At 42.3% G+C, this 21,910-nt stretch overlaps 1 protein-coding gene across 1 annotated transcript; it reads right to left on the bottom strand.

The window, feature by feature from the left end:
* Positions 1-1,095: 1,095 nt before the first annotated feature.
* Positions 1,096-21,910, bottom strand: twsg1b (twisted gastrulation BMP signaling modulator 1b). Its single transcript, XM_060922393.1, has 5 exons — positions 21,742-21,910; positions 17,840-18,000; positions 4,417-4,516; positions 3,850-4,113; positions 1,096-1,636 (listed from the first exon to the last, which is right to left on the bottom strand). The coding sequence occupies exons 2-5, from the start codon at positions 17,963-17,965 to the stop codon at positions 1,455-1,457; spliced, it is 672 nt and encodes a 223-aa protein (XP_060778376.1). The 5' UTR covers positions 17,966-18,000; positions 21,742-21,910; the 3' UTR covers positions 1,096-1,454.

Genomic DNA, 21,910 nt, shown 5'->3' with positions numbered 1-21,910 from the left:
AAAGCTACTGAAAAAAGGACAGATTCAGCAGCATACAAAATGTGGGGGCATACAGGGTATACAGGTTAATCAGGGTTAGTATACATGAGAGTTTTTTTCTTTGTTTGTTTTTTGTTTTGTTTCGTTTTAAACGGGGTAAAGCCTTTACAGAAAACAAACAACAAAGAAAAAAACTCTCATATATCCTAACCCTGATTAACCTGTATACCCTGTATGCCCCCACATTTTGTATGCTGCTGAATCTGTCCTTTTTTCAGTAGCTTTGTATAAACAATAAATAACCGCTAAATGTAATGCAATGTTATGTAAGGTGATCGCCTAGGCATTCTCATTGTGAAAAGTAAGTCACATGTACATGGACTGGCATTTAATGTTGTATTTGTTCCTTTCTATTTGTTTTTTGTCTGTTCATATTCTTTTTGGGGGAGTAAAGTCAGTTTAAAAATGCCGTTAAATGCATAGGCCTATAGGCCAAGTTTAATGACCTCTGATAACCTCAAGGTCATATGTCATTTTACAAATGAAAAATGAATTCAGCACCCAAACATTTAACAAACAAGGCCATTTGCTAACTTCATTAATCATTTTAGTACATTTCATTCCTTAGAAAGCTGAGAAACTGGGTTCAGCTGAGACATTTACAGGCCCAAAGTTCAATGACCTCTAGAAGTCAACAGAGGTCAGATAGAGCTCGGCATATTGCAGATTTGAATTCGGCACACCCAAATTGACAAAATAAGACTGTTTGCCGACTTTGTCTCAAAAATGCCTTTAACTCCTTAAATAAGCACTTTTTTGAATTTTGGTACCAGTCTATTACACATACAACCTCTGGGCCAGTATTCACAGGACTTAACCAGAGTGCTGATCTAAGGCCAGGTCTTCTGTTTGCTTCGTCATATCCGTGTAGTAAAAGCAGAAGCTGTGTGTATATGGCTCCAGTCCCTTCAGCTGAGGCGGAGAGGAATAACAAAATCTCTCAACCAACCTTCCCTATAAACATCACTGCATCGACAAGTTTCAATATGGTACAATATCACAGGGACTTTTCTGATTTGCCACCCCCACATAATACCTTGATACCAGTCAACAAAATATTTGACAACTAGGTTTAATTACTAAACATGAATAAAAAGTTGGTAACAGTTAATACACTATAAAAGCATTAAATTTGGCAGAGAATGCCATCTGAATACCATTTGAAGAGCGACAGCCTATGCACTGATTTACATTCATAACAAAAAAAAACACAAAATCCGGTTTTTTTCTTTCTAGAAACCTATTAAAAAAGTCTAAAAAGATGAATACACAGAGCAAAATCACAAGGGCTTGTAGTTTACATGATTGTTGCCCCTTTCCCCAACCCAGGTCAGAGTCTCCTGAGCCTATGGTCCTGTTGTTATGCCCTCTTGTGGCAGGAGTATGAGCATCCGCAACACTCAAAGACTGGTGGTTCAGAAGAGACAGTTCATGCACTTCACTGCTCTGCTACCGTAGTCGATACATTCTGGTCCGATGCACTCGCAGCACGCGTTGTGAAACCAGCGGTACTTCGAGCCTCCCATTGACTCGCAGTACTGCTTACACTGACGAATCGAAACGCAGTCGTCAAAGTACACGACTGTGCACATGTTTTCTAGAGGGATGGAGAGTAAGATTATGAGAAGGAGGAACGCTTACATGGTGAGCAGCTCATGTGCCCATTCTACACTTTTTAATAAAATGTAGTTGCATTCATTCAGTTTCAGGAAAAATTTGCATAAAATGAGAAAATCACACTAGCGCACGTTTATCTGCACTGCCTGTTCAATCGTTAGATGGGAGTTATTTTTCGAAACCCTTGTCATAAGCTGTAATTTAATTTCCTCCTGAACATCAACACTGCCTCTCTGCTGGTAGTCGGACAGCAAAGCAGGGGTTGCAAGTTCACTGCAAAGAGATTTGCTTCACAATAAATTAAAATCAGTAAAGCAGCATGTTCCCAGAGCTACCGGAGCATATAAACATGAGGCACTGATTTAAGACGACATCTCACGCAATCTTATTTAAAGGAACAATTGAGATATTTTAAAGGACATCCGCTACCTGTGAGACAAACTGCAACCCCCCCCCCCAACACTACATGTGCTTCATGAGCTGTGAATTTTAAGGATTTTTAATGCATGTGTTTTCAGTGAGGGCCAATTTTCAGGCCAGAAAAAAATGTAAAAACAGAGATGGAAATGAAGAAACTGGTAGTACTGCAGTGCAATCAACTTAGGATTATTACAGATTTAGAAATACTCATGCATTATAAATTACACCTTGAATATAAAAAAAAACAACCAAACAAACAATTGGTACAACAAACTTCTCATCTCATCTCATTATCTGTAGCCGCTTTATCCTTCTACAGGGTCACGGGCAAGCTGGAGCCTATCCCAGCTGACTACGGGCGAAAGGCGGGGTACACCCTGGACAAGTCGCCAGGTCATCACAGGGCTGACACATAGACACAGACAACCATTCACACTCACATTCACACCTACGCTCAATTTAGAGTCACCAGTTAACCTAACCTGTTAACCTTCCACACGGACACGGGGAGAACATGCAAACTCCGCACAGAAAAGCCCTCGCCGGCCACGGGGCTCGAACCCGGACCTTCTTGCTGTGAGACGACAGCGCTAACCACTACACCACCATGCAGAGGCGGACCAATTCGCCTCAAATGGCTTGATTTCAACTGAATTTTTCTGGTATTGCGCAAGGTAAAAAAATTGCACAAAATGCAAAAAAAGTGACAGATATTTGACCAAAGTTTAATATAAAATAGGAGAATTGCATTGATCTTGCTCCTGAATTCACCTGTGATATGCACTATGGGGCAGCACAGTGGTGTAGTGGTTAGCACGGTCGCCTCACAGCAAGAAGGTTCTGGGTTCGAACCCAGCAGCCAGCGGGGGCCTTTCTGTGTGGAGTTTGCATGTTCTCGCCGTGTCTGCATGGGTTTCCCCCACAATCCAAAGGCGTGCGGTTAGGTTAATATGGGACGGCCTTGGGCTGAGGTGCCCTTGAGCGAGGCACCTAACTCCCAACTGCTCCCCCAGCGCTGTTAGCATGGCTGTTCACTGCTCTGGGTATGTGTGTGCGCGCGCACATTGCTCACGCGTGTGCATGTGTGTGTTCACTGCTTCAGATGGGTTAAATGCAGAGAGGAAATTTCACAAGTGTGTGATGAATAAAGTTGTGCTTTCTTTCTGTCTTTATTTAAAGGTCTGGCGACAGCGCTAACCACTACACCACCGTGCTGCCCCACAAACTTGTTATTCTGGATAAAATAATTTTTTTTTTTTACTGAGACAAGTGTATTTGGGGGGCGGCACGGTGGTGTAGTGGTTAGCGCTGTCGCCTCACAGCAAGAAGGTCCTGGGTTCGAGCCCCGGGGCCGGCGAGGGCCTTTCTGTGTGGAGTTTGCATGTTCTCCCCGTGTCCGCGTGGGTTTCCTCCGGGTGCTCTGGTTTCCCCCACAGTCCAAAGACATGCAGGTTAGGTTAACTGGTGACTCTAAATTGACCGTAGGTGTGAATGTGAGTGTGAATGGTTGTCTGTGTCTATGTGTCAGCCCTGTGATGACCTGGCGACTTGTCCAGGGTGTACCCCGCCTTTCGCCCGTAGTCAGCTGGGATAGGCTCCAGCTTGCCTGCGACCCTGTAGAAGGATAAAGCGGCTAGAGATAATGAGATGAGATGAGAGAAGTGTATTTGGTCAGTGTTGTAATACGTCACTATCAGTTTATGCAGAATAGTCTGTGTGTGGGGGTTACTGGATAACCGATTTATCACATTTAATGGTAGTACCATGCCTTACCTTGAGTGTTCTCATAACTAGAATGAATGCTGTTGCCAGGCAATGAAACATTCTGATGCTGATCTTCCATGTTCTCCAAGAAGGAGACCAGGCTTTCATGGTAAGACAGTTCCTCTGCTACCGGAAAGGAGACCACCATCATGTTGATGGGGGCTTCCCCCTCGGTGAGTGCTCTGAACAGGGAGGGAATGGGCCTGTACAGATCCTCCACCGTGCTCTTCGAGGTGGCTGGTGTGTCACTGTAGTTCCTTGGGTTGCACATGCCTGAAAGGAAGTTCGATAAAATAAACACAGCTGTTATCAAAACACAGACTCTTAAACAGGAAAACAGAAGACTACGAACAGCATTCAGGAAATATTCGAGCTGTAAATATCAGGTCAGGTTACAGCACTCATTTCATATCTACAGGAAGGACACGGTATATTGTGCATCTATCAAGTTCACTAAAACACAGAGAGAACGGGGTACTGGACAAGTTAAAGAAGTCCAAGGAATCCAAGTCTTCGATTTGTTGTAAACTTCATTTCCACAGTTACATGGACTATAACTGAAATGCTTAAACTCACCCACACAGTCACAGCACTCCTCCCACAGTGTGCCCAGACACAGCATACACTCCTTACAGCATGAACAGTTTCCATCTGATGGCCTGCACTGGCACAGTTCCTGAAAAACAAACACAGCTGCTAGTAAACATTATAAAAACATACCACCAAAAAAACCCTATACCACACAGACGAGTGAAATAAAAAAAAAAAGTCAATCAAAAGGCATATCAAACCTCCATTTAATTACAATCTATACGCAGGGATCACGAACAAAAAAAACATTTCACAAGTCTCATTTTAATTTAAATGAAAATACAATACATACACAAATACTTTTTTTTTTTTCAATCCTGAGTACAAATGTAGCCATTTTTCCTTGTGAAATGCACGTCTCCCAGTATAATCTTGGTTATTTTTACTAGCGAAACAAATGCCTCTGATGGAGTATATGCCCATGTTGTGGTTTTCTGTAGCGCACTGCGAAACCTCAGGCTGCCAAAACAGCAGGAGAGGCTGAGAGCGGAGATCACATTCCAGATGTGCTAAAAGCAGCCCAACCTTTACAGCCTTATGATCCAGGTCCTGCATTGCCTGTGATATTCTTCATACAGAGACGATACAGCTATTCCACATCTAAAACAATTTTGCCTGCACAGATTCTTCACCTGCACAGACGTTAATAGATTTCAAAAGCGAAGAAAGGAAACGGCTCCCTTCTTGAAGATCTGTGCTTGGAGCAAGCCGCCAAGATGTCGTTTGACACCTTAAGTTTTTACTCTCGAACAATTAATGGAAATATACCATACCAAGTAACTATGGAAGTAAAATGGTTTTTTTTTTGTAAGACACATTGGAGGCTTATCTTTTCCCCTAGCCTACAGTGAAGACTATTTAGTCTGATCAACCACAACACTAAAACCACAAACAAGTAAACTGAATATTCATTTCCCCATGAGCATCATGTACACGTTGCAGCAGCAAGACATGAGTAAGAAAGAATAGAATGTGTGAAAGGGTAAATAAATATAACATGAATAGAAAAAGAATGGCATCACCATGATGTGCAGTAAACATAGTACCGGTCAAAAGTTGACACACCTAACTATTTTTTCCCCCTTTATTAAATAATCATGTCTTAAAGTACTGATGGATGTCATTTCTCTCTACTTAGTTGAGCGGTTCTTGACATAATATGGATTACAGGCGGCACAGTGGTGTAGTGGTTAGCACTGTCGCCTCACAGCAAGAAGATTCTGGGTTCGAGCCCAGCGGCCGACAAGGGCCTTCCTGTGCGGAGTTTGTATGTTCTCCGAGGGTTTCCTCCGGGTGCTCCGGTTTCCCCCACAGTCCAAAAGAAAATGCAGATCAAGTACAATGGGGCCACTGTAATTGGCGCAAGCTGTAGTGGTTTCCCAGCCATAAACGTACAGTGGCGCTTGAAAGTTTGTGAACCCTTTAGAATTTTCTATATTTCTGCATAAATATGACCTAAAATATCATCAGATTTTCACACAAGTCCTAAAAGTAGATAAAGAGAACCCAGTTAAACAAATGAGACAAAAATATTATACTTGGTCATTTATTTATTGAGAAAAATGATCCAATATTACATATCTGTGAGTGGCAAAAGTATGTGATCCTCTAGGATTAGCAGTTAATTTGAAGGTGAAATTAGAGTCAGGTGTTTTCAATCAACGGAATGACAATCAGGTGTGAGTGGGCACCCTGTTTTATTTAAAGAACAGGGATCTATCAAAGTCTGATCTTCACAACACATGTTTGTGGAAGTGTATCATGGCACGAACAAAAGAGATTTCTGAGGATCTCAGAAAAAGCGTTGTTGATGCTCATCAGGCTGGAAAAGGTTACAAAACCATCTCTAAAGAGTTTGGACTCCACCAATCCACAATCAGACAGATTGTGTACAAATGGAGGAAATTCAAGACCATTGTTGCCCTCCCCAGGAGTGGTCGACCAACAAAGATCACTCCAAGAGCAAGGCGTGCAATAGTTGGTGAGGTCACAAAGGACCACAGGGTAACTTCTAAGCAACTGAAGGCCTCTCTCACATTGGCTAATGTTAATGTTCATGAGTCCACCATCAGGAGAACACTGAACAACAATGGTGTGCATGGCAGGGTTGCAAGGACAAAGCCACTGCTCTCCAAAAAGAACATTGCTGCTCATCTGGTTTGCTAAAGATCACATGGACAAGCCAGAAGGCTATTGGAAAAATGTTCTGTGGATGGATGAGACCAAACTAGAACATTTTGGTTTAAATGAGAAGCATTATGTTTGGAGAAAGGAAAACACTGCATTCCAGCATAAGAACCTTATCCCATCTGTGAAACATGGTGGTGAGAGTATCATGGTTTGGGCCTGTTTTGCTGCATCTGGGCCAGGACGGCTTGCCATCATTGATGGAGCAATGAATTCTGAATTATACCAGCGAATTCTAAAGGAAAATGTCAGGACATCTGTCCATGAACTGAATCTCAAGAGAAGGTGGGTCATGCAGCAAGAACAACAATGGTGTGCATGGCAGGGTTGCAAGGAGTCACCAGTTAACCTAACCTGCATGCCTTTGGACTGTGGGGGAATGGATTTTTTTTTTTTTTGCCAAACTTAATTTTTTGTTAGTGCTATTGACTGTATTTTTACTATTTCATTAACCCTAAGCACACAAGTCGTTCTACCAAAAATGGTTAAAGAAGAATAAAGTTAATGTTTTGGAATGGCCAAGTCAAAGTCCTGACCTTAATCCAATGGAAGTGTTGTGGAAGGTCCTGAAGCGAGCAGTTCATGTGAGGAAACCCACCAACATCCCAGAGTTGAAGCTGTTCTGTATGGAGGAACGGGCTAAAATTCCTTCAAGCCGGTGTGCAGGACTGATCAACAGTTACCGCAAACGTTTAGTTGCAGTTATTGCTGCACAAGGGGGTCACACCAGATACTGAAAGCAAAGGTTCACATACTTTTGTCACTCACAGATATGTAATATTGGATCATTTTCCTCAATAAATAAATGACCAAGTATAATATTTTTGTCTCATTTGTTTAACTGGGTTCTCTGCATCTACTTTTAGGCCTTGTGTGAAAATCTGATAATGTTTTAGCTCATATTTATGCAGAAATATAGAAAATTCTAAAGGGTTCACAAACTTTCAAGCACCACTGTATGTACATACAATATATATCTCGCTATGGCAAAGCTAATACAATTTAACTGTAGAATGGGGCTATTGACTGTATTTTTACTATTTCATCTCAAACGCATTAAGGCGGTAAGAAATTGCACTAATTACCTTTTGACGAGGCACCTATTAATTGAAAAGCAGTCCAGGTGACTACCTCATGAAGCTGGTTAAGATCAAGGCTTTGAACCGGTTCAAGGAACGAAAACGAAAACCAGGAACTTTTTCTATTTCACATGGAACAGAAACGAAACCAGAAACTTTATTATTTTTTATGTTCCGGAACAGAAACACTTTTTAAAAATAATGGTAACCGGTTAATACCGGTTTTTATTTCGTTCCTCAAAGTTTCCGTAGCCTACAAATAAAAAATGTCATTCTTCTCCTGCGCAAGTTTCTATGACCCACTGGGGTTCACTTCCTGCGTGACGTTCGCTGACTGAATGGAGAGAGTGGACTACTATCACGTCTCCACATCTTAAATAAGAGGTAAATATTGCAGTCTATCGTTATTCAAAAACGTCAATTTCAAACACGATATCAATATATTTGTCCACGTTAATGAGAGGCTCGCGAACATTAAATGACGTTAACCTCTGTTAGCCTATCAATGCATAGGGCCTGACTAGCCTTTGGTAACACACTAAATGAATTATCTTTCATTTTTGGCACTTTTTCTGTTTGTGTAGATGGGAAGACATACTGAGAATCCAAATCGCCAACATTTGAAATAATAATTGTTTTGAATTATTTCTTGTCTTATTTAATGAAGGTTGTAATAGAATTAGCCTACATTTGGCTTAAGCTGGATGAGACAGAGACATAATTTTATAGCTATTTGTTAAACAACTGACAGGGAACGTAATTAACCGTTCCGGGAACGAAATTTCTTTGTTCTACCCGGTTCGGGAATGTCTATTTAATGGTGGAACCCCAAACCGGAAACGTTAAAATTCCATTTCTGTTCAGAACGAACCAATAGGAAAAAAATTCTGGTTCAAAGCCCTGGTTAAGATAATGCCAATAGTGTGTAAAAGTCATCAAGGTAAACGCTGACTACTTTGAAGAAATGAAGAAGTGTGTTCCAAAAGCCACACACACCCCACCACCACAAATATGGAATTATGTTCCATATGTTATTTCATAGTTTTGATGTCTTCAGTATTATTCTACAATGTAGAAAATGGTCAAAATACAGAAAAACCTATGAATGAGTAAGTGTGCGTGTAAACTTTTAACTGCTACTGTATGTACCAGAAAACGTGCAGAATTATAGACATGCTGGTGCAGGATATCCGAAGATTGCACATATCCAAGGAATGACAGCAGTATGAAATATGTTGCAAGACAGTAATATCAGGAAGAATATAAACAAGAGTGCTCCAAGAGCACAATATCCCCTGCTGGGAACTATGCCATAACTCTGGTAAAACGCGACTGAATTGAACAAAATTGCAACATGCGTATTACCAACATATACCAAAGAATCCTGCCAAGTTTTGTGAAATTCCTCCAAAAATCGTGAGAGAAGTTGATTTCACAAGGCGAGTACCCTTCCTGGGACGGACGGATATCGCCACGACATGATCCCCCTTTGGGCCTTTCAGCTAGCGGGGGATAACAAAAAGCACTTGAGCATTATACACCAGGTTATGGGGCTAATAGTGTAATTACTGTATTAGAATTGCTATGATATCAATTTCTGGAAGGCTGACATTGTTGCTCCAAAACAAGTCAGATGATATTATGCACTTTCTTTAGATTATAATACACCTCAGTTTGGAAATCAAAGGAATAGAAAATGCAAAGTAAATACATGCAGGGGTTGGTAGCTTGTAATATTGAGAGCTAGTAAGAAAAGTTTCAGGCATGTTTGACCATTTATAAGAGAGTTGAGCGTTTTGTATCGCTGCTGTAATGCCACCAGAAGGCTGCCGTGTTGCCTGTTGGAAGGGCGATGCGTGGCGTCATTTGGGCGCAAGACTGAGTGTATACTTCAGTACTGAAGGGGCAAAGCGAAAGGTCTACTAAAGTGACAATGCCGGGGTTTTTTCACTACACATCTGAAATAGTGTATTAATGAGCTGCAGCCCTGACTTATGGACAAACCTGAACTCTCTACCTGTAAAACAAGGCTGAAACGATGCGTAATACTACTTGTTAGCATGCTCTCGACTCCTTCATGAAAAACTTCATCAAGACGTCCCCAGGCTAGCCTACCGTAATTACTGTAGTAGGCAGGCCAACCCTTGCGGCAACGCAGAAGGAGGATAAACAAACACTGCATGACTATACAGGATTCATGTGAACATTACAGCAGGATGCACTTGTACAGAAAAAGGCGGAAATATTGCCAGAAACACCCGAGCTGCTGGTATGGTGTGGATTTATTTGGTAAAATTCATACATGGAAAAAAGATACAGTATAAAAGCACCGAGGACAAAGTATAAAATACACTTATTTCCAATGTGGTCCTCTTGATGACAGCAGGAAACAATAATAAATTGACAAAGTTGTATAAACAATGATGAAAGTCATGAACAAAAATATATACCATCACAGAGTACAACTAGATTACAGAAATGGCACCAAAATTATTAAAAATGACTTATACACACACACACACACACACACACACACACACACACACACAATAAAACTGGGTTTGGAATTTACTCCATAAAAACGGTTTCATCCGTTTCTTAAAATGATCACGTGTTTGACGAGATTGCAGTGATCGAGGTCGGCTATTCCACAAACAAATTCCTGTATACCTAAAAGAACTCCGAATGGGTTCCGTAAAGTGTGACGTCACTTACAATACACGGCCGTGTTCGACAAAACGGACCATAGCGCCAGCGACATTTCTTCACTGATTTCCTCGAGTATTTCGGACAATGACACGAATAACGATGATCATGATGAGCAAGCATTACCATATCAATTAGTTACACACAAGTGAACAATATTTATAGAGTTGTTTTAGTTAGTCATTACCGAGGCTTTTCTGACAACACTGAATCAAAGCAAGACACCCAACAAACATCAAGCTGCTTAGCTGCATCAGGAATTATTACGTTTATGCCCAAAGGAACTCAAAATAATGTATCACGCTTAATAAAAACTTAGGGAAGCCATAAAAAAAAAAAAAAAAAGTGTTGTCGTACCCTTTGAACTTCTCTTCTGCGGACTATCGATCGTGTTGCCTCGTTTGTCTTGTCTGCTTTTTGGCCGAAGATTGTGGGAACCGTATTTGGATTCAGCGCTGGCTTGTACAGTATTCCTAATGCCGGTGCATCAGAGTTGTTTGAGCGAAACAATTTTCTTCAAAATGTTCCGAGCACATGAGCTGCGTAAAGCAGTGTTCGTTTACCCTCTGTCTACGTTGCCACAGGGGTTAGACTGTCTACTACGGTAATTATGGTAGGCTAGCCTGGTGACGTCTTGAAGTTTTTCATGAATGAGTTGAGAGCATGCCAAGCGTGCTAATGCTGCCAGGAACGTGTAAAAACTCGTGCACTTGCCTCTTTAACATATTTAGGCAAGTCCGATTGTATGCAGATCTGTTTGTAGGTTGTCTAGCAAGGTTACAGTTAGGCCTGTCACGATGATCAATTTTGTTGGACGATATATTGCCTCGGAAATTATTGCGATAAAACGATATTATTGTTGACGTCTTTTCAAGACAATTTTATGCAACTAGTAAAATAATCATGATCATGCAAATACACCCTTTCTAAGAACAGTAAACTTTTTAATTAAGTCAACTTATTCAATTCAACAGTGGAACATAAATATATAAATAAATAACCTAAAGAAATAAAACGAACAAAACCACTCGCAACAAAAACAATAAATAAAATACAATCTATGGCTCTTAAAAATTGCACTTAAGTAAATATTAACTTGGCACAGGGTAATAAAAAGACGGTCTTTTCTTCACAGGCAACATTCTGCCAATCCAGTTTCTCAAAGATTAGTACCCAGATAAACAAAAAGTGCAAAGTAACAACGTATTGCCAGCTGTCATTTGGATAAAAGTAACAATTAGAACGAAATAACATGTAGGCAAGGGCGTAGGTTTGGTATTAACATTGGTGGGGACATAAACCCAATGCCAACCCCCAGTGGTGCCAACTTCAGGTCAACATTAGAGGGTCACAATATTTTGCTCCGTTGTGTTCCACCAAAAGAGATTCATCATCTCTCCAAACTCCAGACTTTTTAAATTTGAAGTTCAGAACTGTAGTAATTCATTATTATTATTATTATTATTATTATTATTATTAATAAATTCATTTAATTAATTGCAAATCTTGCATGTGATGATTAACTCATTCGACCAATTTGCAAATGTGTTTTACAAGCGAATAACGCATTGACTGTCGGGAGGGTGTATGTTCCTTTCCCTCATAAATGGAAGTAAAACATCCGGAGCCTTAAACACTGCGTTCCATGAGGCTGTCAGGGGGAGTCGGCTCTCTTCTGTGGGATCTTTAACTAGTTTTAGAATGCTAGTTTAAGCTGATATGTGATTGATCTAACGGTAAAACAGGACGAGGGCTCGAGAACTTTGACACATTGAAAGATTACAATTTTACTTGGCAACAGAATGCATCTGAATTCTGATTGGTTGTTATATTATTGCCCTTTTGTTGTCTTCTTGAGCCCAGAGCGGAGAGGGGAGGGAGTGACCGGGTTCTACAGAGAAAAGTTTTTAGCCTACAGCTTTCAAATGAAGCCCCTCGAAAACCAATCAGTTCAGCGGATGCGTGTACTCGGTATGTGACGTTTTCAAGAGCGGCGGGAGTAACCAAACATTTCTGATCAAGAAGGCGGAGGCTGTTATGCTCATTACGTGAAAATGTTTTATTTGATTAAAAGGTGTCTGGGCCACGAACAATGTCCACATCACCATCAGGTTGTTGTTTAGATGCGTCATGTTACATGAACTCGGTCAGGGCTCTGCAGGTCTTAACTGAAGCGCTTCAGATTCAGGGTTAGCGGGCTGCTAAAGTTTGCAGGCGCTTCACAAGCAAGACTCGGAGCAATATTAGCCAACATTAGCACAATTTGATACGATTTAATAATGTCTTTGTGACCTTAATGAACACCAGTTGTTGTATCAAGTCGGATTGTTATTTACGTGCCACACAAACTTAGAAAACAGTCATATTCACATGTCATTTTTACACACTGAACACGAACTGTTGTTAACTGATTAATTTTACGAGCTAATCATGTTACATTGCTCAAGGACAGTTTGCTAGCTAGCAGCCAGTCACTGCACTGCAACCGCACTTGCTAATTGACATGGTCGCCAAACCTGCTTGCTGTTTTCGCGACCACAGCCCCCCAGAGCGAATATTCATGAGCGAATTGTGCGTGGTGTTTCGCCTAGTGGAAATCTACAGTAACCATTTGTGTACCGCGCACGGAGCGTGATTTTTTTTTTCTTCAATCAGAAATATTGGTAGGGACATATCAGCTGTCGTTTGATATTGGTAGGGACACGTCCATACCCAATTCTACACCTATGGTCTGTACAACAGAGCAACGTGTCGTTGTCTTTTCCCCATTCAGTGGATACCCTGTTGAATAACTGTTGCATGCTGGGAGGCCGCGTGAGACGACAGAAAACAGCGCGATGTTTTATTCAGTCAGCAGGTCAAGCTAATACTCTGGCAACTTCCCTATGTAGATGTACAGCGCGTAAATGCCAAAATTGTGGTTAAAAAAAAAAATTACCGAGTTCATTTTCATTTACTGTACAATAAGTCGGTGTATCGAATATCGCGACAGGCCTAGTTACAGTCCGCAGAATGAGGCTGTCACGGCAGCACTACTTATACCAGGGATATAAATATGAAAAGTTGCCTCCCTCCATTCAGTCACATAGGAGTAGTTCAGCTGTTCACTATTCCCTCGCTGTTTATCAGCAACATCAGTATCATCTTTCCCCCTCCACTTTTTTTTGTTAGAGAAATGGAATTTTTTTTTCCATAGAAACTTTTAATGAAATAGTCTCCAGCCAGGGGCAGCTTCAAGTCTTACGCAGAGCTTCCGTGTCTTGCGCCCAAATGATGTCAGAGCATTGCCGGAAACGATCGGGGGGGGATTTTGTCTGATTGGTTAAAATATTTTCAACGGTGGCCTCCATGAAATCATCCATTCTGCATAGAAACTGACTTTTGGAGATGGCTGTCTTAATTGTGCGAGCTCCTTATTTTCAATTATTCGCATGAATCTGTAGTTTATATCGTAATCTATCTTCATAACTGTATTTTAAAAATGGGTTGATTTTCTTTTAACTCTTTCTAAAAGGTTTGTGAATTTTTGTTTCAATATGTTGTGAACAGTCGACTATATTGCTCCAAATTAACTTGTGACTTAATGTGGACACTTTCACAATCTTTGTTTTGTGGTTACTCAGTCAAAATAAGAGCAGGTGTAACCCTTGAGGGTTTTTTGTTTTGCTTATCATAGTATTCTCTTCCTTTTCTCTGTAATGTGGGCACGCACAATACATATTTGCTCACATTTATATTCTTGTCTTATGACTATGCTTTCCCATTGCATACGTCTGTCTGCCTCTTTAAAAATTGCAATTCAGTTTCTATCCAGAAGGGTTGATGTTGCCTCTCTCTGCTCAGAATCTACTTGCTGTTTTTTTGTTTTTTTTTTAAATAGGAGCTTCTGTTTTGGGCGGCACGGTGGTGTAGTGGTTAGCGCTGTTGCCTCACAGCAAGAAGGTCCTGGGTTTGAGCCCCGTGGTCGGCGAGGGCCTTTCTGTGCGGAGTTTGCATGTTCTCCCCGTGTCCGCGTGGGTTTCCTCCGGGTGCTCCGGTTTCCCCCACAGTCCAAAGACATGCAGGTTAGGTTAACTGGTGACTCTAAATTGGCCGTAGGTGTGATTATGAGTGTGAATGGTTGTCTGTGTCTATGTGTCAGCTCTGTGATGACCTGGTGACTTGTCCAGGGTGTACCCCGCCTTTCACCCGTAGTCAGCTGGGATAGGCTCCAGCTTGCCTGCAACCCTGTAGAACAGGATGAAGCGGCTACAGATAATGGATGGTAGCAGTGGCAAGGAAAAACTCCAAGATTACATGAAGAAAATGGGAGAGGGGGAAAAAAACAAAAACAAAAGGGAACCCATCCTCATCTGGGCGACACCAGATAGCGCGAATATAAATAATGTGATTCTGTAATAAAAGTCAGAAAGTGTGTCCGAGCTCACTACTGCTCTTGTGGCTAAATGGGCCCATCTCCAGAACCACACTCTAAAATCTAGTGGAAAGCCTCCCCAGAAGAATGGGAGTTTATTATTACAGCAAAGGAAGGGGCACATGGGTGTGATCGTCAGGTGTCACGTGTCCACAAACATTTGTCCATACAGTCTTCTTTTGGCTGCTCCCGATTAGGGGTCGCCACAGCGGATCTTTCATCTCCGTTGCTCCCCGTCTTCCGCATCCTTCTCTACCACACCTGCCACTTTCATGTCCTCTCTCAACCACATCCATGTATCTCCTCTTTGGCCTTCCTCGTTTTCGTGTGCCTGGCAGCTCCATCCTCAACGTTCTTCTTCCAACATGCTCTGCATCTCTTCTCAGGATGTGCCCCTACCATCTCAGTCTCATCTCTCTCTTTTTTTTTTTTAAGATATTTTTTGGGGCTTTTTGCACCTTTATTGGACAGGACAGTGTAGAGACAGGAAATGAGCGGGAGAGAGAGAGACAGGGAGGGATCGGGAAATGACCTCGGGCCGGAATCGAACCCGGGTTCCCGGATTTATGGTATGGCGCCTTATCCACCTGAGCCACGACGCCCCCAGTCTCATCTCTCTTAGCTTAATTCCCAAGCTCTCCACATGTGCTCGTTCCTTATCCTGTCCAACCTTGTCACTCCCATCGCAAACCTTAACATCCTCAACTCCACCTCCTGTCTCTTCCTTACGGGTACGGTCTCCAATCCATACATCATAGCTGGTCTCAGATATGGTGCCCAAGAGACAGTAATGAGACCAGCTATGATGACAGCTAGTGAGACCATGGGAAAAAAAAAAACATTTGTCCATACAGTGTACTATCTAATGCCGCTTTTCCACTACAAACGCGGCTGAGCCGTGCCGTGCTGAGTCGAGCTGAGTCGAGCTGAGCGGGGCTGTTGGAGTTGCATTTCAACTACAACCGCGCTGAACCGTGCTGGCTGGAAGTGGGTGGACACATTGGGTGGAGTTAGCGAAAGTGGGTGGACGTCACGTGATGTCGTTAAGCAGCGCAAACAGTGACATCAGTGACAGTGGCGGAACAAGTCAGAGCCGGGCCGGGGGCGGGGCAAATGACCGGGCCCTTTATTAAAGCTTATCATAACATCATTTTAGGCTACAAAATGTCCGCAACTGCGGTGTTTACCAATTTCAACACTACCGGGTGCAACTATGTTATTTAGTACATCAAGTCCTTCAAACGAACATGTAACTCAGAAACAAAAAACATTAGGATACTGTACATGGCTCATAATAAAACATCAATAGCCTATACTGCGCACATTATTTGTAGGGCATACGAATGAGCGCTCAGAGGTTGCAACGGTGACAGGAAGAGTCAGAAATAAAAGGAGGGCGGTGCAAACCTCACTGAATGCACTGTGTTTACCAATTTCAACACTACGGGGTGCAACTATGTTATTTTGTACATTAAGTCCTTCAAACGAACATGTAACTCAGAAACAAAAAAACATTAGGTGACATACTGTACATGGGTCATAATCAGTGATGGGAATAACGGCGTTAGAATAAACGGCGTTACTAACGGCGTTACTTTTTTTAGTAACGAGTAATCTAACTAATTACTTTTTACATCGTTATAACACCGTTCCCGTTACTTACAATAAAATACTATGCGTTACTTTATTAAAGCTGTTCTCATCTGGCACGCTGCTCGTTCAGCCTCTCTTTACTCTGCTTTAGTGTGGGGCGGGGAGACACGAGACAACGGCACAGTAAGCCAATCAGAGTAGATTTGGACAACATATGTAGGTAGGCCACGCCTACTGCACTACTGCGCACGCTTTCAATCGGAAGACCCAGCGATGGCGAGCGGTCAGCCCAGCACTGCGCTTTCACACTGGAAATACAGCCAGGACTTTTCATTACTTGAAATAAAAGGCAAGAGTGTTTACGTGCAATGCACATTATGTCGAGGAACAAAGCGTTTGTCCTCGTCAGTGGCCAGTAATTAGTAACATAATTTTAATAACTGCAAAAATATATTACATTTGATAGATGTCTTATCTCACATTGTCCCACAAAAATATTAATATAGTGTAGATAATGTTACTAACTGGTTCTGTTAAGTGTCCATTTCAGTCATTAAACACATTTAACATTCACTTTTATTATGATTACACTAATTGAATTTGATTTTTTTTTTTTTTGGGGGGGGGGGGGACAAAATGTAACGGAATAATTACTTTCCCTGGTAATTAGTTACTTTTATGACAAAGTAACTCCGTTACTAACTCAGTTACTTTTTGGGAAAAGTAACTAGTAACTATAACTAATTACTTTTTGAAAGTAACGTGCCCAACACTGGTCATAATAAAACATCAATAGCCTACTGTGCGCATTATTTGAAGGGCATACGACGAGCCTTGCGCTCCGCGAACTCGTCCACGATGCTCTGTATGTCACTGATTCAGTGAGCTTTTAAGCGGTAGTCTCACGACCCAAATAGTAAACAATAAACATGGAGGACATGGAGTCGTTAGTGTTGCTGGTCTTGGTGCTGTGGCTTGTTGTCACCGACAACGCGGACAGATACTGGCAAGAGCGTATAGATGAGGCGAGGCGCATAAGGCTTCAGAAATTCTCGTAATTCGTAATTATTCTTCTTCCGGGTTTGCGGTGTTTACAGATCCCAGCGCGCTCGCGGGGCGTGTGTGGGCATGTGAGGACACTCCTCCTCACCAATCAGTGCACAGGGGAGTGTCTGCTCACGCCCCCAACCTCACTCAGCACGGCTTGGCTCGCTTCAGCCCCACTCCAAAACGGTGCGAGTTTTAGGGGCTAAGCAGGGCTGAAACGAGCTGAGTCGTGCTGGTTTTTGGTAGTCGAAACGCGAGCCGTGTCGGGCTGAAGTGAGCTGAAGCGAGCTGAAGTGAGCTGAAAAAGGGTAGTGGAAAAGGGCCATAAATTAACGGAGGTATTTAAGAGTTCTGTTACTAATTAAAAGAAAGGCCTCCTTACCTGGATCAGACACTTGCTGACGTCACTGGCACACAAGGCTTTATTGCAGGCAGTAGAAAGGGAAAGTCCGGATAAAAACACAAGCAGGGCCACAAACAGTGCTGTGTGTGTCCAGGTCGACTGCATCCTCACAGGAACCACAAGAAGAATGTGGTCAGTTTCTTGAAGAAACAAAGACAAAAAAAAAAAAGTCTAAACCATCAGGGTACAGGGTACTTTGGAGTTCAGGGTCCACTTCTGAACTCTTTTTATTCTATGGAGTTGTCTGTTGGGGAAGCAGTATCAGAACAGCAGGGAGGAAAAAACTGAACAAACTGATTAGGAAGGCAAGATCTGTCCTAGGCTGTGCACTGGACTCAGTGGATGTAGTGGGGGAGAGGAGGATGTTAGGCAAGTTGTTATCCTTAATGGCGAACACCTCCCATCCACTGCAGGAGACAGTAGCAGCACTGGGCAGCTCCTTCAGTGGCCGGTTCCTCCACCTGCGGTGTGTTAAGGAGAGATCCAGCAGCTCCTTCCTCCCTGCTGTTGCGAGACTGTACAACCGGCACCTCACCAAGCACAGTACCAGACACTCCTCACAATAACGAACAATACTGTCCAGATCACTTCTACATCCATAGAAGCCCCTCTGAACGTATACTGTGTGCACTGACGATCAGCATGAGTACTTTACAGCAAACTGCTGGTTACACATGGTTAAAATGGCTCCTGTGTAAAATACCGACTTACTTGTGCAATACTACCTGGGTAATAATACCTGTGTAATACAACCCCGATTCCAAAAAAGTTGGGACAAAGTACAAATTGTAAATAAAAACGGAATGCAATAATTTACAAGTCTCAAAAACTGATATTGTATTCACAATAGAACATAGACAACATATCAAATGTCGAAAGTGAGACATTTTGAAATTTCATGCCAAATATTGGCTCATTTGAAATTTCATGACAGCAACACATCTCAAAAAAGTTGGGACAGGGGCATTAAGAGACTGGAAAAGTTAAAGGTACAAAAAAGGAACAGCTGGAGGACCAAATTGCAACTCATTAGGTCAATTGGCAATAGGCCATTAACATGACTGGGTATAAAAAGAGCATCTTGGAGTGGCAGCGGCTCTCAGAAGTAAAGATGGGAAGAGGATCACCAATCCCCCTAATTCTGCACTGACAAATAGTGGAGCAATATCAGAAAGGAGTTCAACAGTGTAAAATTGCTAAGAGTTTGAACATATCATCTACAGTGCATAATATCATCAAAAGATTCATAGAATCTGGAAGAATCTCTGTGCGTAAGGGTCAAGGCCGGAAAACCATAATGGGTGCCCGTGATCTTCGGGCCCTTAGATGGCACTGCATCACATACAGGCATGCTTCTGTATTGGAAATCACAAAATGGGCTCAGGAATATTTCCAGAGAACATTATCTGTGAACACAATTCACCGTGCCATCCGCCGTTGCCAGCTAAAACTCTATAGTTCAAAGAAGAAGCCGTATCTAAACATGATCCAGAAGCGCAGACGTCTTCTCTGGGCCAAGGCTCATTTAAAATGGACTGTGGCAAAGTGGAAAACTGTTCTGTGGTCAGACGAATCAAAATTTGAAGTTCTTTATGGAAATCAGGGACGCCGTGTCATTCGGACTAAAGAGGAGAAGGACGACCCAAGTTGTTATCAGCACTCAGTTCAGAAGCCTGCATCTCTGATGGTATGGGGTTGCATTAGTGTGTGTGGCATGGGCAGCTTACACATCTGGAAAGACACCACCAATGCTGAAAGGTATATCCAGGTTCTAGAGCAACATACGCTCCCATCCAGATGACATCTCTTTCAGGGAAGGCCTTGCATTTTCCAACATGACAATGCCAAACCACATACTGCATCAATTACAGCATCATGGCTGCGTAGAAGAAGGGTCCAGGTACTGAACTGGCCAGCCTGCAGTCCAGATCTTTCACCCATAGAAAACATTTGGCACATCATAAAATGGAAGATAGGACAAAAAAGACCTAAGACAGTTGAGCAACTAGAATCCTACATTAGACAAGAATGGGTTAACATTCCTATCCCTAAACTTGAGCAACTTGTCTCCTCAGTCCCCAGACGTTTACAGACTGTTGTAAAGAGAAAAGGGGATGTCTCACAGTGGTAAACATGGCCTTGTCCCAACTTTTTTGAGATGTGTTGTTGTCATGAAATTTAAAATCACCTAATTTTTCTCTTTAAATGATACATTTTCTCAGTTTAAACATTTGATATGTCATCTATGTGCTATTCTGAATAAAATATGGAATTTTGAAACTTCCACATCATTGCATTCCGTTTTTATTTACAATTTGTACTTTGTCCCAACTTTTTTGGAATCGGGGTTGTACTTACACATGCAATACCACCTTTGTAATACACTTATGTTAACTATACATCTGCAAACCTGTTAATTTATGCAAATTTGTTTAAAAAAATTCTCTAAATTTGTAGTTTATTTCTTTTCTCTCATCTCAACTCATTATCTGTAGCCGCTTTATCCTGTTCTACAGGGTCGCAGGCAAGCTGGAGCCTATCCCAGCTGACTACGGGTGAAAGGCGGGGTACACCCTGGACAAGTCGCCAGGTCATCACAGGGCTGACACATAGACACAGACAACCATTCACACTCACATTCACACCTACGGTCAATTTAGAGTCACCAGTTAACCTAACCTGCATGTCTTTGGACTGTGGGGGAAACCGGAGCACCCGGAGGAAACCCATGCGGACACGGGGAGAACATGCAAACTCTACACAGAAAGGCCCTCGCCGGCCACGGGGCTCGAACCCAGAACCTTCTTGCTGTGAGGCAACCGTGCTAACCACTATATATCTCCTTTTTTGTATACTTAGTACTTTTGCACTACTCCTTCATCGCCTTATCTTTTTCTCTTTATATATTTTGCTGCTGTAACAATGTAAATTTCCCCTTGTGGGAGAATAGACTAGAATAGAATGAAATGAAATAAAATCTTGGCGGCACAGTGGTTAGCACTGTCACCTCACAGCAAGAAGGTCCGGGTTCGAGCCCCGGGGCCGGCGAGGGCCTTTCTGTGTGGAGTTTGCATGTTCTCCCCGTGGGTTTCCTCCGGGTGCTCCGGTTTCCCCCACAGTCCAAAGACATGCAGGTTAGGTTAACTGGTGACTCTAAATTGACCGTAGGTGTGAATGTGAATGGTTGTCTGTGTCTATGTGTCAGCCCTGTGATGACCTGGCGACTTGTCCAGGGTGTACCCCGCCTTTCACCCGTAGTCAGCTGGAGAAAGGAACAGGATAAAGCGGCTAGAGATAATGGATGGATAAGATCTCATCTCCTCTCATATCTCTGCGACATCATCAAAGCTGTGAGCCAGTGAACCAAAGGACAAGGCTTCCTTCCTTTTGGACATCAAGTAGACTCCACTGGGTGTGGAAGCCATTATTACAGAGTTCACTTACAAAGGGAATGAGCAGCCATTTGGGATTCAACCCTAGGTTTGCTCCAGGAAGTTCTCACTTCCAGCATTAACGTTTATTATTGTAAAACAAAACTAGTTTAACAGTTAAATAAATCCATGTATTTTACCGCATGAACTTCCAAACCCAGCATGCAGGCTGATCAGATCTCACTAATTCATTCCTCGTGTCTGAGGAGCACTCCGTCTACTCCACAGACTAAATCAGTTTCCTCCTCATTTCACCAAACCCTGCTTAGGAGTTCTTACTGCTTCCTTTACACAAAGGTCTTGCTTTTCCTCTTGCATAACTTAAAGTAAAACCGACACTCAACACTAACAGCCTGCCATCATTCTGCAGCCAATAAAACCCCTCCGAGTTCGCTACAGTTTAAACAATACACCAAAGAAAACCGCAGCCAAAGAGTGACACAAACTTACCGTGTCAGGATAAAACTTGTGTACAACTGCGTTATAGTGCAAACCGTTATATATCCTCTTATTTCCTTTAACTTTTCCCTCCAGTATAACTAAGGCATGTTCTGTAGAGATGGCGTGCTTTTCCTCTCACACAAAGCCAGACAGCAGCAGACAGGGGCCTTAAAGAGAC

Source organism: Neoarius graeffei, chromosome 5 (assembly GCF_027579695.1).
Source record: "Neoarius graeffei isolate fNeoGra1 chromosome 5, fNeoGra1.pri, whole genome shotgun sequence".
Lineage (NCBI taxonomy): Eukaryota > Metazoa > Chordata > Actinopteri > Siluriformes > Ariidae > Neoarius > Neoarius graeffei.
This window is presented reverse-complemented; position numbering and strand designations above follow the sequence as displayed.